The 17569-nt window shown below is 50.4% G+C and overlaps 1 protein-coding gene across 18 annotated transcripts in view; it reads right to left on the bottom strand.

The window, feature by feature from the left end:
• The window catches only part of MICAL2 (microtubule associated monooxygenase, calponin and LIM domain containing 2), a 158088-nt gene that overhangs the window by 10695 nt on the left and 129824 nt on the right, over nucleotides 1–17569 (bottom strand). For 7 of the 18 annotated variants that reach the window (XM_017525741.2, XM_017525740.2, XM_037737475.1 and 4 more), the window contains 7 exons: nucleotides 16100–16222; nucleotides 14839–15057; nucleotides 14502–14603; nucleotides 13177–13293; nucleotides 8169–8231; nucleotides 2158–2265; nucleotides 954–1140 (listed from right to left, as the gene is read on the bottom strand). In XM_017525741.2, coding sequence (XP_017381230.1) covers nucleotides 954–1140; nucleotides 2158–2265; nucleotides 8169–8231; nucleotides 13177–13293; nucleotides 14502–14603; nucleotides 14839–15057; nucleotides 16100–16222 — 919 coding nt within the window. The remainder of the gene's footprint in view (nucleotides 1–953; nucleotides 1141–2157; nucleotides 2266–8168; nucleotides 8232–13176; nucleotides 13294–14501; nucleotides 14604–14838; nucleotides 15058–16099; nucleotides 16223–17569) is intronic. The other 11 variants (XM_017525743.2, XM_017525742.2, XM_037737477.1 and 8 more) reach the window with 6 other exon arrangements.

Raw genomic sequence — 17569 nt, 5'->3', positions numbered from 1 at the left:
CAGCAGTGATGGGGAGGAAAAGACCCAGACAGGGCACACTCTGGGAAACTGGCCATTGTCCAGCACCACTGTACGCCTTCCGGAAAAGCCTTCCTTGCTCACTGCTATGCCGGTAACAATAGCAATGGTAAAAATGGTAACAGTAGGGGACACTTACATAGGAATGACTTTATGTCAGGCACAATGCTACACATGCTTATATAAATTAACTCATTAGTTCTCACAACCACCCTGAGAGCTAAGGACTACCATCAACCTCATTTTACAGATGAGGAATCTGGAGGACCAAGAGTTTAAGTGACAGGCCCAAGGTTCCATGGCTAGGAGGTGGTACAGTCTGGAGTGGAACCCAGTCAGTTTAGTTTGAGGGTGTGGAAATGTGAATGCCATGCTATACTGCCTCTCGCTATAGATGACAGAGCAAATGTCAAGTGCTGAAAATTAGAAAATAATTGTTCATTCCAATGAGCATGATTCCTCCATCAGTGATCTCTGTTAGGGCACTTACCAAAGGGAATGTCATGCTGGTTATTTTATAACATATACTATGTGAGTAATATTAACCCTGCGTCATTGAACCTGACTGCATGCCAGGTGTGGTGCTGAGCATGCAACGGAGGGTATCAGGTTTGATTTTCTTGACCACACAGGGACAGCGGAAGGTGGTAAGGCTGCGTAAGAAGGGGTACAGAGAGCCCTGGGCACACAGGAGGTGCCCACCAGGACCTGGTATCCACACCACAGCGCTGGTGCTTCCCCTTCCCCAGGACCACAGGCAGCCCCCACTTCTAGCAGGAGCTCCTACTCTCCCTGAACAGCCTTCCTGATGACATCATACTTCCTATTGAGGATGTGCTGGGTGTCCTAGAGCCTCCAGAGGGACAGGAACCCAGGCCAAGGTTACGTCTGAGGCCAAGTCCAGAGCCCAGTGCTGCCCTAGCCCCTGGGGTTACCTTCGTCGCAGTCAAAGGTGTAGGCAGCCAGACGCAAGGTGGTAGCGCAGATGCTGCAGCGGAAACATTCCCGGTGGAAGAAGTGGCCCTCGGCGCTCAGCCGCTCCATCACGTACACACGCTTCTTGCAGAAGTAACACATGTCACTGCCTCCCAGGTTCAGGGGAAATGACTTTCGCATCGATTCCTGGGGATGGGGAGAGAAGAGTGGTGTGTTAGAGCTTATCCTGAGCCTTCAAGTGTCAGGTTGACGCTTTTAGAAATTCCAAACTGAATGCTGGGGACCTCATGGGCTTCTACTCCCTGCTGCCACTGCAGCATAGAGGGAGGGGTGGGAAGATACACCCCCAACCTAGACCCCAACTCTGCAGGGGCTGCTGTTAACTGTCCTCCCTGGCAGGCTGGAGAGTACAAGATGGGCCGGGAGGGGCTCGCCCCCAGGTTGGCTGCTCTGGTTTGGGGGTGGGAGTGGTGTCTCTGGTCTGACAGAGTGGGCCTCATGCACACACCTGTCCGCCCCATGATGTTCTTTCCAGGATCTGTCCCTGGGATTAAGTATCACCTGGTTTTGGACAAAGGCCTGCTGATGTTTTAGGTGTCCTGTTCCCCTGCAGTGGCGCAGGTCGGGTACGGAAACCTGGTGGCATCAAATCTGGTCAGTTATAGTTCTAACTGTGAGTTGGAAGGACACGGGCCAGGGCAGCAGTGCCCCTGGGTGATTCCAGAGCAATGTGCCAAAAGGAAACGAAAGAATCATCAACTAAAATTCTTGGTGATGGCAGTGAGCAGCTTAGTTTAGAGAAAGCGAGAATTCAAATCAAAGGGATGGTTTTCCCATGACTTTTTTCTCAATCCAATATAAAGAGGCTGTTCAGGTTGGACACTCAACACTGAAAGTGAGGGCCATTCAATTAGGCTCACGGCCTCACCTGGGCCTTCCTACTAGGCCGTTCTCCAGAGCCACGGACAGCACGAAGATGCTCTGTTTTCCAAAAGACCACAGGGGACCTGAGTGAGGTCTGTCTTTAAGGAAATGCAGCCTTCCTCTAACTTCTGCCCTGATCCAGCTCATTCTCAGCTCCCTCTGGTCTCAAGAGAAGAGAAGCCTCAAGAGGACCAGGCCATCCGCTCCACATCCCATGTGCCCGCCCTGGGATGCCAGAGCCAGTGTCTGTGGGTGAAGGCTGGGGTTGCATATCCTTACCAGGTCTGGAGAGGTGGCCTGGGCCTTAGGTCTGTGATCATTCATGTACAGATTGACCAGGACTTCAGCTGCAGCCCCTATTCCGCTGGACACTTTCCCTACTGTCAGCTAACCAAGAGCAGAGGCAGAGGAGACAGAGACAAAGACAGAGGCCAGTTAGCACCAGGAGGAAAACATAGGCCAGATGGATGGGGAGAGGGCTCCTCACCCACATGCAAACAGCACCCTACAACCCCGGAGAAGCAAAACCAGCCAGATGGAGAAAAGAAAAGAAATAAAACCCCTGGCCGCAAAAAGACAAGTACTGTAGGATTCCACTTATAGGTGGTGCCCCGAGTAGTCGAAATCCACAGACACAGGCAGTAGAGAAGTAGCTGCTGTTGTTTAATAGGTACAGAGTTTCAGCTTTACAAAACTAAGAGTTCTGGAACAGGAGGATGGTGAGGGTGGCATACGAAGAATGTATTTAATACCACTAAACTGTACCCTTAAAAATGGTTAAGGTGGTACATTTTATGTCACGCGTATTTTAACACAATAAAAAAATTAGGAAAAAAAAGGATTAAAAACCAAAAGTCCTTTCACGTACATACAGTTGTGTACATGAATCCCAGAGAGGGGAAGGGTCTATCTGAGGCCGCTTAGCAAATAAATCCAAGATTCCAGACTGTACTCTGGTTGCCTGCCCCCCAGCCCTGGGGCCTTCACAGCTTCGCTCATCAGGGGCATGGGGTAAACGTGGTGCTCAGACCCAATCATTACCCAAAAGCCCGTAAGTCAGACAAACCAAGCAAAGAGAAGGAAATCAGGAGCCAAGCCCCCTCAGACAGAAAGCTAGACTGCCAGACTGCAGCCGCCCTCCTCCAGAGACCCCTTGTCCCAGGAGGGCCGCAGGCAGCTGCTCAGGGACCAGCAAGGCCAGGGGAAGGGTTCGGGTCCAGCTCCACCACGAGCCAGTGCAGAGACTCGGCATGAAGCACAGAACTTCCAAGCCTAGTTCCTCATTTAGTAAAATGGGGAGAGTTGTACCTGTCTCCTCCTGAGTCTGTGGGAAGGACTGAGTGAGAGAATGTGTCCTAGAGCCTGGCACTTAGCAGGCTCAGGGCCTAGACTACCTTGAGTGATATTGTGATATTGTTGAAAATACATATTTGGGCTCTGCCCCTGGTTCTTGAGGCAGAGCTCCTAAGACCTTGGTACCTTCCTGAGTGACAGCAGCCTCTGATACAGAGCTCCTAAATCCCCTGGGATTTCCTGGGTGATAGGAGCATCCTTTGCTGGAACGAGGCAACTTTTGAGCTCCTGGATGGCTTCAGAAGGGGCTGGTTGCTAGAGGAACCAACCCTATGATTAAAGAGTTGGAACTTTCAGTCCCACACACTGACCTACAAGGGTAGAGGGGCTGAAGGTTGAATTGATCACCAGTGGCCAATGATGTAATCGATCATGCCTTCTTAACGAAGCCTCCATAGAAACCAAAAAGGATAGGGTTTAGAGCTTCTGGAGAGTGGAGGCCCCTGAAGAGCGATGCCCTGAAGAGGGCGTGGAGGCACCCGCTCTTTCCTACATGCCCTGCCCTGTGCCTCTGCTCACCTGGCTGCTCCTCTGTATCCTTGATAAGATCCTGTATAATAAACCAGTAACCACGTTTTCCTCCTCAGGTTCAACTAATTTGCAAAGATGGTTTGCAGAACTAAGGGAAAATCCTTCCATTTATAGATTTTGTTGGTGGGGAGAAACATCCCCACTCCATTTGGTGACCACAAGTGAGTGGTATGAGAGAGGTGAGAAGCAGCTTTGCTTCCTTCCTTATACTTGATTCCTCTCTCTTTTCCCTCCTCTAGATTCAGCCTGCCCTGAAGCTCCTAGGTCCTTCCCGACAGGACCACAGCCCACCCTGGCAGCAAGAGCAGTATGTGGAATGGGCACACGCTGGGCAGGTAGGGCAGGATGTGGACTGCAGCAGGCTCCAGAGCCAGCGCCAGGCAAGGTCAGCTTGGGGATGGGAAGATAGCAGTTCTGCGTGGGCCCTGGTGCATGGCCCAGTGATGGGTTGTGGGTGGTGTCTGTGCTCCTAAGGGTACCTACGAATGCCTGGACCCCCACCAAGGTGTCAAAGAGCTGGGAAATGGGTGGAAGCTGATAGGCCAAAGAGCATGGCACAATTATACATACACCCTTCTGCAAACCCCAGCTTGCCTCCCTTTCACTCCTCACCCCCAGCTCTGGAAGCTCACCCTGGTATGGCTGCAGTCTCTTCTTGGGGGAGGCAAATGTACATAGCTAGATTCTAGAAGCACTGTTCCTGATTCCAAGATCCTAGAGGGAGGGAAGCTCTAGGTCCTCCCCAGCTTCCAAACCCAGCCTCCGGGAGATGTGGCCAGAGAGAGCAGCAATGGAGGCTGCAAGGCCCCCGGGCAGGGGTTGATAGCCGTCACCACCAAAAACCACAGTAACTTGTGTGTGGATGAAATGATGACCTCCATCAAAACCCAAGACTGCCCTTGGGAGGCTACATCTAAGCTGATCAGAGAAAGCCTCAACTATAAAGCAGGAAATCCAGGGAACTGCAGTGATGGTGGGCTCACCACAGCTCACCTATTCCTGGTGGCAGTGCCCATCCTCAGGGCCTCAGGCTAACTCACTGGATTCCAGCAAAAGCACGGGCACTACATCGGGCTGAGCAGGGAAAGGAGTGCCTGGCAGGCTGGTGCAAATCCCTCACCCCCCTTCTCACTGGGAATCCCAACATTACAGCGACTTTGGAATGATCACTCCAGACCATGTGTGTGGCTTTGGGGCCTGCAGAGGACATGGCTGTAGGCTTGCTGGGGTTGTCTGATCCCGTGAAATTAGATGGGACCTCATCAGAGTTTACCAAGCCTGCCACTTCTTGGGAGCAGCTGTCAGGCCCAGCACCCCCTTCTACCCCTGTCTCTACTCTGGCCCAGCCTGGGAGATATTCAGATTCGCTTCCAAGCACACTCTCTGGCATTTCCAGGAGGCCACAAATGCCAAGAAATTTAGCCCTTGCTTCCAAGAAAGGTTCAGGTGTGTTAGCTCAGAACAATAAGCCATTGTTTGTCTGATGTCCCATCCCCTGCTAGGCCCCCAACTTGGCCCCTCACATAGGGGCTATAGGATACAAAGGATTTCCTGGGCTTATATGGAAATAAAGAGGGGAGGAAAGGCAGCAAGGTCAGTTACACTCTCAGCACCGCCTGCCCAGCCCCTGTGTGGCTGCCTCCACTGGCCCAGTGTGAGAACTGGCTCAGTGTGAGAACTGGCTCCACAGTATTCTCCCAGAAAGGCACTACAGTGATGCCAAGATACCCACACACAATTACTGCCTCCCCTGAGTAAGCACAGATTGAGAGTATACTTTCCCGGGCTTTTAATACAAATCCCTAATGAGACCTCATTAACCACTTAGCTAATAAGCGCTTTGTGCACTGAGCTTCTCAGCAACCCTGACTTAGGGAGGCGTTACTGAAGCGTGCAGAGGGCGGCGAGGTTGCTGGGAGGTGCTGCCAAAACTGAGCAGCTGCAGAGCTGCTTCACTGTTCTACAGCACAGGGCACGGTCTGGGTCACCTGGGCAGGGGATCCAGGATGAAGACCACACCTGGTCCCACCTTTCATTAGGGCCAAAAGCCTCCTTTCTTCCTATGGCATCCATACATCCATTCTGAGAGGGTGACATTCTTTAAAGAAAAAATAAAGTAAAATGAAAGCACTCTTAAGGAAATTTGCACTGGGTCTCCTACCTGTCCTTCCAAACCTGATGAATCGCATTCCAGAATCACTAAGAGTTAAACCAGCACTTCTTTGAGAGGTCACAGGGAAATGAGGTGATGGACAACTTGTCTCCAGGGATGAGGCAGGGGCCTTTGAAGCCCACCCCAAAGGCAAACGTGAAGGTGAATGTTGCCCTGGGCATCAAGGGTTATCTTCTATTTCCTGACAGCAGGAAGGCTTTACCGGCTCTCAGAGTGAGGAAATAACTAGCTGGCTTCTGCTTGCTCATTGCTCCTCAAATTCTCTGTGGCTAGTGACAGGTTTTTTCCTTTTTAAATCTTTAATTCGTTATGACCTGTTACTTCCAGATACAATGAAAATAAACTAGAAATATGATCACACACTTGAATGTGTGGCAATATCAAATGGTTCTACAAGTTTCCAACGTTTACTCTCACTTGCTGTAATCATGGGATTGCAGCCCAGTCCCTGCCCGTGGACCACACTTTAAGTGGCACTGCTCCAGTCAACTGGGAGAATCACCAGGTTCTCAGGATCCTGAGAAATAAATGTTCAACTCATGGAGAAATCCCAGAGAAGTCATCCCGGTGTTGACCTCAGGGTTAGAGGCAGTGGTTCCTACCAAAGAGAAGCATGCATTGATGGCAAGCCACCATGCTCCTGGGGAGGCTGGTCAACAGGGGACCTTACGATTAGGCTGGGAACACTTCATCTAAATGCAAAGTTGGGCAATCTGATGATCTGGTCAGAGATGATCATGTTCCAGCCACTAGTTTTTTAAGAATTAGCAATTTTGAAGTCCCATGGGACTGCTTTTGCAACCTTTTATACATCTCTCAATATTCTTGTAATTTTCAAGAATTTGGGTGTTTTTCATTACTTTTTACCTCCTTCTGAATTCTAATTCTTTTTCAGCAAATTAATTAGAACACTTCAGAAGGGGCATCATCCCATGTTACATGAGGTTAACCTCACATATGCCATTTCCCTTCTATGAGCCTCAGCTTCTTCATCTGTAAAATGGAGAGACCACCACCAATCTTGCAGGGCTGCAGAAAAGATTCCTGACAGAACCTGGGCGGTGCAGGAGGTGCTGGGCAGATAGTGAGTCCAAAGCATAGCCATTTGAGATAAATACTCAAGGGGATGGATACCCCATTCTCTGTGATGTGCTTATTTCACATTACATGCCTGTATCAAAACATCTCATGTACCCCATGCATATATACACCTACTACGTACCCACAAAAATTAAAACAAAACAAAGCACGGCCATTTGTGCAACTTTGCATTTCCATGTTCTGGGACTTCTCTCCCATCTTAAATCACTTTCACTTTCCTCTGCACAAGCATGATGTGGCCCACACAGGACGAGCTTCCCACCTCCCCTCCCCAGAGCCAATCTGGACAGAAACATGGCGACGCAACTGTTATCACACACGCCCATGCCAGAGGCTGCAGATGATGGCTAGACCTCTACGAAGAGGCATTTCCCAAGTGATCTTGTGACCCCAGCGCAGAATATGATGGTCACCGCCTGGATAGCACAGCGTTCCTCACGCTGCACGGCGCTGGCCCATCGTCCCCTCAGTTTGCCTGAGTGACCTGGCTTCTTCACCTCCACATTCCTGACACAAGGCAAATACTGTGAATGCAGGAAGAAGCAGGCTCCAGGCCCTGTTTGTGTGAGAACAATGGAAATGTCCCTCCCTGAGCCTGGAACTGAGCCAAGATTACCAGGTGTCCTGGCTACAATTCACCGAGTTCAGCCACCTGTGGCCATACAGCCTGCATGAGCATCCAGCAAGCCCACATGGGTAAGAATGTGCAGGGCCTCAGGGCGCAGGGCTCACATGAAGGGGAGCTTCTGACAGGTAGGGCCAGAGAAGGTCTGCTGGGTCCACTTGGGCAAGGACATCCTCACTGAGGAGTCCTTAGATGAGAAAACACCAGAGGACAGTCTGTTGGACCTGATTCCTCAGCCATATGCCCAGAGCTTGGGGTAGGAGGGCAGGTAAAGAACTGAAATCGCCGTGTTCAAGGGTGCCTGGAAATTACAAGTTCAGAGCTGAGACAGGCAGGCCTTAGGGGCTGTGAGCTCCCAGTAAGAGCCCATGTCTGCCCAACTTCATCTCCTGGTGCCAGGCACTGAGCTGCTGATCATAAGTGCTTCGCTCACAGAGCCCTGCAGGTGGGTCTAATAATCCCCCTTTGCAGGTGAGGCAGCTGAAGTTCAGAGAGGCTCTAACTCACCTGAGGACGCACTGTTCTCAAATGGCTGGGATGAAAATGGAACCCTGAAGGTGACTTCTTTTCCTTTAGAAAGAGAGGGATCAACATGCATTTCAGGTAAATGAGTTTTCTTTCAGAATTCTCTTCCACTGGGGAAAGAGAAGCTTTATAGGATACTTTAGGCATTTTGCAAATGTTAAGACATTACAGTATTCTAGTCACCTCAGAGTAGCTGCTCTCCTCTCCACTTTATAGATTAAGAAACTAATGTTCAGAGAGGTTCACAAACTTGTCCAAGGCCACACAGTGAGTAATTGGTGCTTTGAACTCAAGTCTGATTCAAACTCATATCCTTCTTCCAGCACTCTGCAAATTAACCGCCCTCTCCCCGCCCCCCAGGCTGGGATGCACACAGGAGATCTCCAGAAGGTTGCCTAGCTCTATTCCCGGGATAGAAGGAGGAATAGTTGAGGTTGGAGGTAGCCTTGAGACCTGTCCCTGAGATTTATCATCTTACTGGATCAAACAAAGGCAGATTGCCCCAGTGTTTCCCTCTTTCCCTCTAATATGCAAATCTCTAGAGTAAACCCTGCAAATCCAGTTTTAAAACAAACACCTCCAAGGGTAGAGAAAGCTCCTTTTGTAATGCCCAGTGTTCTTCTTACCCTGGAGGACGGAGGGGCAATTCACAGCCCAGTGAAGGGCCCCCCTTGCCCAGCCGTGTAAACGCTCAGTGCCCTCTTGTTCTTGTGAGAGCTCACCAGCATGGCAAACAGCCAGCAGCCAGCAGCCAATAGCCATGCCATGGGCCAGATCTGCAAAGTGGCCTCCCTTCTGGAAGAGTGAAACTAACCAATGGCTGATAGGGAGCTGAGATCACAGAAGAGGGCTGGTTTGACCTGAGTCTGGGCATAGATCCCACAGTCCACAGCCTGGAAAGACAGACTCTGCCAAGGACCTGAGCCTAGCCCTCAAGACTCCCTGTGACCATTCAGGCCAAGAAACTTGCACCACTCTGAATTTTAAAGCAGAATATCAATCTGATAGGGCGGGCAAGAGGAGTCTGAAGGCAGAGCCCTGGCTCCCTGTCTTGGAGTCAGCAACTCAAGTTTGCATTCCTGTGAGTAACAAGTGTTACTTATAATAAGTTTGGCTAAGTCTGTTCCCACGAGGAGATGATTATTCCTGGATCCTCGGAATTGGCATGGAAGACCCTAGGGCAGGAGCAGAGACAAGCTGCCTGCCAGGAAGTTGCCAAGGACTAAGCATCAGTTTCTAAGTGCATTTTTCTTCCTCTGGCTTCCCTGAATGCAGTCAAACTTCGGTCAATTGGGCAACATGAACAGCCCCAAATCTGTTTGGAAGAAGCATTAAGGCCCCAGGCTCTAGGAGAGAAACTCCCTGAGCTGCACCAGGATAAAATAAAATACATCTGTTTATCACCAAGTCATCACCTACTTTAAGGAGCAGCCAGTTCTCTCCTCAGAGAAGGCTGTGATTCTGCCAAATCCTGCGTGTGGAAAGCCCAGTGCTGAATCAATGGTGGGGCAGAGTTTGGGGAGGGAGGGAGGGGCATCAAGGCAAGGAGTGATGCTGGTGACATCCTTTCTAAGACTGCTTTAAACTAGCAACTCGCCACTCCATCCATAACTGCCTACAACGGAATCACAGTACAACATGCACAGACCTGTAAGTGTAGGTACTTAGAGAAACTGAGGCACAGAGAGGCTAAGTGACTTGCCCAAGTGTTCATTCTAAGAGCTCCTCCATCATTCCCAGCCATACTGTGAAAGAAACATCAGCCTGTAATTAAGACATTGGAGGCTGTCACAAGAGCCCAATTACATCATCATATAATGGCCAGCGCTGACTTGGGAGATAGAATTTTTTAAAAGGACAAAAATGGAGCAACTGTTTTACTACAACTGGGGAGAAGCAAGGAACAAGGCTGTAGAGGTGGGGACAGTAGATCTGGGGTTGGCCGACGCAAAGCCCTCCCTGTCCCTGAGTGTGGGGCTTTATGTGGACGCAGCCTCTGGGCTGATCCCTCTGACGAGGCCTCCATGCACGCGCAGCAGCCTCTGCAGTACACAGGAGTCTGAATGCTGGGCTCCAATCTCCTCCCCGGGCCTTTGCCCTCTTACCTGTGGCTCTGCTTCTGCTCAGTTCTCACAATCACAGGAAGAGCTCACTGGCCCCCACCCAACCACTCCATTTAACATTGTCACCCTTCCTTCCCCAGCAATCCGGGTCCCCACCACCAGCTCTATGTTTTTCATAGGAAATACTGTCTTGCCCTCTAACACATTACGTGATTTACTGATATATTATGTTGATTGTTGTAGGCTACTAGGGTGTAAGCCTCATTATGCATCGATGTATATCCTGAGAGCCTGAAGTGCCTAACACTGGATTGTCATTCAATAACTATTTGTTGTTTATTGAGGGTGGAGGTTCATGTCTGTACTCTCAGCTACTCAGGGGTGGTGGAGGGCTGAGGTGGGAGGAGCACTTGAGCCCAGAAGTTTAAGGTTGCAGTGAGCTATGATCAGGACACTGCACTTCGGCCTGGGTGACAGAGAGAGGCCCTGTCTCAAAAATAAAATTTGTTGAATGAATGAATGAATATTTTCATTAGCTTTCTGAGTGACACTGGTAGAGAAAGCTCCTTTTGTAATCCTCAGTGCTCTTCTGACCCAGGAGGACTGAAGGGTAGCTCCCAGCCCAGTGAAGAGCCTCCACCCCTGCCCGCCCAGCTGTGCAAAAGCTCAGTGCCTTCTTGTTCTTGCAAGAACTTACCAGCATGGCAAATGGCCAGCAGCCACATCATGGGCCAGATCAGCAGTGGCCTCCCTTCTAGAGGAGCAAAATTAACTAACGGCTGAGAGGGAGCTGACTCCTCAGGGGAAGGCTGCCTGAAGAGCCAGAGACAACGGCAGGCAGGGCCTCAGCGGGTGTGATGATGATGTGATGGGGACAGGCTTAGTGGCTGAACAGACCTCTGTCTTACCCAGCAGCTCCACATGTTCCCAGCAGGCTGCTCCCTGCCCTCTCTTAGAGGGAACTCATGCCCAGTGGAAACCAAGTCAGGGAACTTGAGAGGTGTAGGGGCTTTTCTTGCCCTGGTGCTGACCCCAACAGTGACCATGCCAGACTTTCCTGAGGATGGGAGAAAGGCAGGGACAGGAGAAGGCCTTGCCTGCCTCTACCCTGAAGGGTCCAGGCAGCTGAAGGGGGCTGGGCCAGAGAGAAGCAGGGTTTGGGCCTGGCTGACCAACTCTGAGCACAAGCCACTGCCTGGTCTGTGCCCAGGTGCCCTCTCCCCTCCCACCATCCTGCCAAGGGTGCCATGACCTTTTCACATAGTAGGGAGTATACCCCGGGGAAGGCCCCTTTCCCTAGCTTGGCAAAAAGCCTACCCTGCAACCTTGCTGATGGTGATGACAAAAATGCCTGTCTCCACCCATGTAGCTCACTGTAACGTGAGCCCAGAACTGCTCTTATTGAGGAGAAAGACAGAGGCCCAGGTAGGTCAGGAGACTTAAGGTCAAACAGCTGACCTTGGCCGACCTGGAACAGTTGTCCGGGTATCTTGATGTGCTGCCCATGGCTATTTTCAGTGGTACTGAAGATCGTGTTTGGGTTTCTCTGTGTTACCTGGTACTGCCCTTTCTGGGGTGCTTCTCATTCACACAGGGGGCCTCAGCTGGGATGGGGCTGGTAAGACTCCTTGCTCCTTTCTTGGGGACTCTACCTACACTGTTCTCCTTACGGAGGTAGAGGCCAACAGGGGTGGGACCCCCCATTACACACCAAGAGGCAGCTTCTAATTTTTCACTAATGTCATAGCACAGAGCTGGGTTGTGCATCAGTCTAACAGCACAGAAGCAGACCAGCACTCCTTCTGGCAGTGGGACATTCAGCATGACTCAGCCTCGGTGGGAGCCAGACACGCTGGCTGTATACAGAGAAGCACCATTTCGGGGTGGAGTGAGCAACAGCTCATGAGGTAGGCTTCACACTCACTTCCAGCCTCATTCATTCCAGAGGCCAGGATTCCTAGAAGACACCTCTCCCACCCTAGCCTGGTATTATTCTCAGCACAGGAGGTAACAGGACAAGGGAAAAACACGAAGAGCACCTCCAAACCCAATCTTAACCATTGTTTGTGAGTGCATTTCATTAACTGCTTAACCAAAGTTAGCTCCCCACTCTTCTCGTCCTCCATGTCAATCTCTGCATTACTGAGTCGTCCTGCTAGAACGCAGAACAGATCCTGCAGTGGCTTCCTATAATCCAGAGGATAAAACGAAATTCCTTTACACAGAGTGGGCTCACTTCCACTCTCCCTGTCCCCGTAAATACTTTTATCTACAAGTTCAAGTCACACCAGACATTCCATCTTTCCATGCCATGCAAGCCCCGCCTTCCTGCCTTTGCACAGGCTAGGCCCTCTCCAAAACACCCTTGCCCTAAACTTCTCTCCAGCAAAATACCCCCACAGAACCTTCAACACTCACTCAGTTCCCATATTACCTTCTGTATTACCTCCCAGTCTTCTCCCCTCTCCATTTCTACAATCTTGACCCTTTATACCTCTTATAGAATTAATTATTAGTATTACATTAAGTTTACCATGTAAAATTGCCATCTTATTAGGACAGAACAAGCAACTATATCCACTATTTTGTATTGTAAAAATGTGCAGCTTCCCATCTCAACCGTAGTAAGGGAACTGCACTGCCCTCTGTTTTCTCAGCATCTGGCACGGAGGGTGGCATATGGTGGGTCCTGATTAATGCTTGCTGAATGAATGAGCCCTGTTTGGCAAGCTTTTGTATGCTGCCTGTTTTGCCATGTTGTGTGCTCTAATGCAAAAGCAAAATCGAATCCAGCACTGTTGTAAAATATCTTACAAATTTGTATTCTAGCCAAGCCAGTCTTGAGATGTCTGTGCAGGTCAAGTGGGGCATGGAAACATCTGGGAACATGCAGGAGGTGAGGAAAGCAAATTGTTCAGAACAGCTACCTTTCTGGCAGGAGAAGTACAGTCAGTAGTTGGAGAAGAAGCAGCTGGATCAGGAGACGGAAGGCGAGAGGGAGGAGACGGAGGATGAGTATGAGACAGGCCTTTAGAGAGTTTATTCTGCACAGAATGGAAGTAGAAGAAATGAGGATTATCCCAGGAGTCACACGGTGATAGACACCTCGATCATGCAGTCCCATGCCTGTGCATTCAACGGGGCAAAGAAAGGAGACCCATGTCTCAGGACAACACAGAAACCCCTGGCTTTGGAGCCAGGCAGGATTATCTGGCTCCTGGTTACACTGCATTCTGCTGCAACTATTCCAGCTCCCTTCTCACACCAAAATAGCTCACGCAGATTCAATCCATTCCTGCCTACATCCGCCTTGGACACCAACGCCAATTACCAAAGCCCTCACCCTGGAGCTTGGTATGAAGTAGCAGCTGTGAGCTTAGGAGAGGAGAGCCCTGGGCTGCTTCAGGGCAGGTGGCCACAGCAGGGGCCTCTGTGGCTGCAGCAGACAACTGTGCTAGCGTCCTACCAACCACGTGGAATCCTAAAAATCAAGTAAGTGTAAAGCATCCTTCCCACGTCAGTGACTCCACCAAGTAGCAGAAGATGCAGGTCTGGAGGAGATGAAGTGAAAACAGTGGAGAGCCAAGTTCTAGGACCAGGCATGCTGCAAGGGAGGGAGGACCTTACACATACACCCACCTGCAGGGTCTCATCATCCACTCTTTCATCTCCTCTCTGGCACACGCTTTTCTTTTCAGAGAATTTCCAAAGAAGTACCTGGATTGAGGAGGCTGTACTTCCTAATTCTAAGGCAAAGCCATTCTTGTTGGCTTGACTTTACCCCACGGGGAAGCAGAGTCCCAGTTACAGCATGCGCTTGGCCTCATCATTCAGTATCTTCCTGATCGGGGCCATAGGGAGATTTCTCTCTCACACCCCAAAACATCACAGGCAACTGGGTAAAGGCACTGTGATTCTGCAACTTATGACTGTTTCCTGTTTGTGGGGACCCTGAGGAAACTCAGAGCCTGCGTGGAAAATAGCTAGGGCCTACCAGCTTGTGCTTCTGTTTAGAAATGTCTTTCTTGACGTGAGTTTACTTTCCTGCCTTAGTTTTGCCTTATTTTGAATCTGCACATTTGGGTCTTTTTTAGATGCCAGCTTGAATTATTTAGTGGCTTAAAAAATAAATAGCTCCTCATGCTACAAAAGCAGGAGGAAGGAGAAAATTGAGCTCAGAGCCTGATTCAAGGTCACCTGGCTGGAAGTCCAACATCTGGGTTCCTGGGGGCTCTGAAAGCCCCATGTTTACCTGTGGGAAATCCCCGTGTCCAAACATGGAGGCAAGGTGGGCCGCCTTCTCCTTAATGTTCTTTGTGTGAAATTCCCTGTTGGCCAAGTTCTGAGCCCTCTTCTGCGGTGAAGGTGAGAAAGGAGAAAGAAAAGAGAGATAGTGACAGAGACTGAGACAGTTGCTTCCAAGAAGTGGGTGAGGGAGGCAGCCGGGGCCTCACCTGCTCACCACACACAGCAGGACGGGAGACAGGGGGTGGGCAGAGGGAGGAGGAACCCACGTGCGCAGGAGGAGGGAGGGGAAGAAAAGAAGTCGCCCAGACACGGACAGAGACAGGGCAAAAAGTGTCTTTCACCTGGAGAATCTTTTCCTCCACTTGCTGCAGCCGCCACAGCACCCCGGAAAGAGCCTGTGCCCTCGGGCGGGTAGGAGGCAGGGTAGCGAAATTTTCTGTCCCCCCCAGCTGTAGGTCAGACTTGGCTCTGGCTCTCCAGGGCCTGCTCAGGCACTCGCTGCCAGCAGACACTTGCTTGAGCTCTCTGAGCACGTGCCCCGTCACAACCACAGAGGGGAACTGGGAAAGAGGGAAAATTAAGCTTCCTTCCCTACTGCAGCCCTTTCATACACCCCCACCACGAGGAATCCCCTATGAAGACCAGAGACAAAGGACGCACCAGGTGCAACCCTAAATAGGATTCCAAACTAGCCCCAGGAATTGATTCTCTACCTGCATCAAAATTGCCTGGCATCCTCATTCACAATACATGGTCTGAAGCATCACCCCAGATCCCCTGAATCAAAACCTGTACAATGCTGGTTCTCAATCCTAGCTGCATACTGGCATTATGGGTACTTAAGAAAAAAAGACCCAAGTCTGGGCCCAACCCCCAGAGATTCTGATTGCATTGTTCTGGACTGGGCATGAGTCAATGGCAGTGTTTAAAAAGCTCCCTAGGTGAGGCAGGCAGACATAAACTTTCTGCATTGTATCCACACTGACCTTATTCAACCTCTACCACCTGGAAGCAACACACAAATCCTAATGCTAACCAGAAACCTTTGTGGCTTATGGCCAATAGTAGTGATTCTGCTCAAATTCCAAACCCAGGAGCACGACCTGGCATAAGCCATACTCTGTGACTGCCAGCCACCTTCCTGCCCACTATGCAGGTCTACTCTGGTATTGGGAATGCCTTGCCACATCCCAGACTTACCCCTTCAATGCATCCAGCCAAGTGGCCACCTGGGCCTATTTCAACATCGCTTTTTCATTGATTTGAAAATCAGCCTATTTGAATGGTCTGCAGATAATGCTTAGCGTCACGCGGCATCATACAAAATACCCTGCGGTACAGTTTATTTTTCCCTAGCAGCACCACGGAGACCATGGTATTTGGTCAACTGATACTTCTGACTGGCTAAGGGATCCATGAAATGTATTTTGTGATGCTGCATACTTGGTTATTCTGACCTATATGGGTGGTGACCTCAAGGTGTGTCCAGAGAATCTACAATCGGCCATACCTGGGGTGTGGGAAGAGCCACTGACCCCACCCCTCTGGATGAAAGTCCCCTCTGGCCTTTACCAAAACAGCATCCACTAAAAGGAGCCCTACCTGCCTTTTCAGTGGAGGTGATGGGCTGGGTGTGGCCTCCTCCAGCTTGGGGCAGCAAGAGTGAACAGGAGGGCCAGAGGAAGAGCACGGGACGGGCTTACCTATCCCTGTGACACGGCGTTCCTAGGAGGAGAAAGGCGAGTCCAAAAAAGCAGCCACAGGAGACATGAAGGAAAAGGTGAGTCAGATTGAGAGGCTCAGAGGGAGGAGAGAGAGGAGCAGGGAGATGAAGTTTGCAAGTGCAGAGACAGCACTGGGCTGAGCTCCTGCAAGCCAAGCCCAGCTGGGAAACTTGAGCCCTGGCTCCCTGTCCATGTGAACAGTGAGTCCTGAAGCCCCCTTCTCGTGGACAAAGTGTGAATCCCAGGGTGGCTTTGCTTTTGGCTCAGACACAGGGCCTTAAGCAGGCACTGCCAGAGCCCATGCCAGGGCAGGGTGGCTGGCTCAGGAGTCTGCCTGGAAAAGGAAAAGCTTCCTGCCCACTTAAGGACAGGGATGCTCTGGTGCTTTTGATGGAATTGAGCCCTCATCAACACTTAGAACAGGCATCCAGAAAACTTGTGGACAATTACAGGTCTTAAGGAAATGGTCTTCTTATAATAAAATCCCTTCACTTCCTGGAGAAGGTCAGTTTGCCCAGGAGACACACAGTCCACATCGAGACTAAGGAGACATCTCTGGTTGCCTCTAAAGCTATTAACTAAGAGTCTGTCCTCCCAAAAGGAGCCTCATTCTGTCATTTGACAGGTGTTCACCATAGAAAAACCAACTTCTTTTTCTGAGCTTCTGTAATGTGACAAGAGCATCCTAAAAGTAGTTCAGGGGAGCAAACCGAACCACGAGGCACACACCTCAGAGCCGGAATCAGAAGGAAGCCTGCAGCCTGACACAGCATTCCGCCTCCTTCAGCCTCAGACTAACCCCCGTCAGGTACAACAGCCCGCCAGGCTGCCCCAGTGCAGGGAGAGAGGAGAGTGCCAGGAAACACGTGTGAGGCTGGCCTTCAGTACTGTGAGCTCAGACTCAGTTCCTCTGGTTTGGATGAATATTCTCAGTGTGGACTTTGTACTTTCCCAGACAGCCGGCCTCTCAAAGCTCCCTCAAACTGTATCATTTCAAAACTGGCTGCAAACCAAGTCATGGTTGGAAAGCAAAACCAAATTAGGGAACAGATTTCTTTCATGCAGAACAAGCACGAGCAAATTAGGCCCATGGGCCACATCTGGCCTGCTCCTGTTTTTTGTTAATAAAGTTTTATTGGAACACAGACAGGCTCATTTGTTGGGGTATGTCTGCCGCTGCTTTCGTACTACAATGGCAGGGTTGTAACAGAGACAGTATGGCATCCAAAGCACTAAAAAACTGCTATCTGGCCTCTTATAGAAAAGTCTGTTGGCTCCTGATCTAGAAGGAGCTCAGGTCTCCTTGGGACCAGGCCTGGATGGCATATTTGAAGTCTAGCAGTAGCCA

This window comes from Cebus imitator, unplaced genomic scaffold, assembly GCF_001604975.1.
Source record: "Cebus imitator isolate Cc_AM_T3 unplaced genomic scaffold, Cebus_imitator-1.0 Scaffold39, whole genome shotgun sequence".
NCBI classification, from domain to species: Eukaryota; Metazoa; Chordata; class Mammalia; order Primates; family Cebidae; genus Cebus; species Cebus imitator.
The sequence above is the reverse complement of the archived record's forward strand: the minus strand, read 5'-3'. Positions and strand labels throughout refer to the sequence as shown.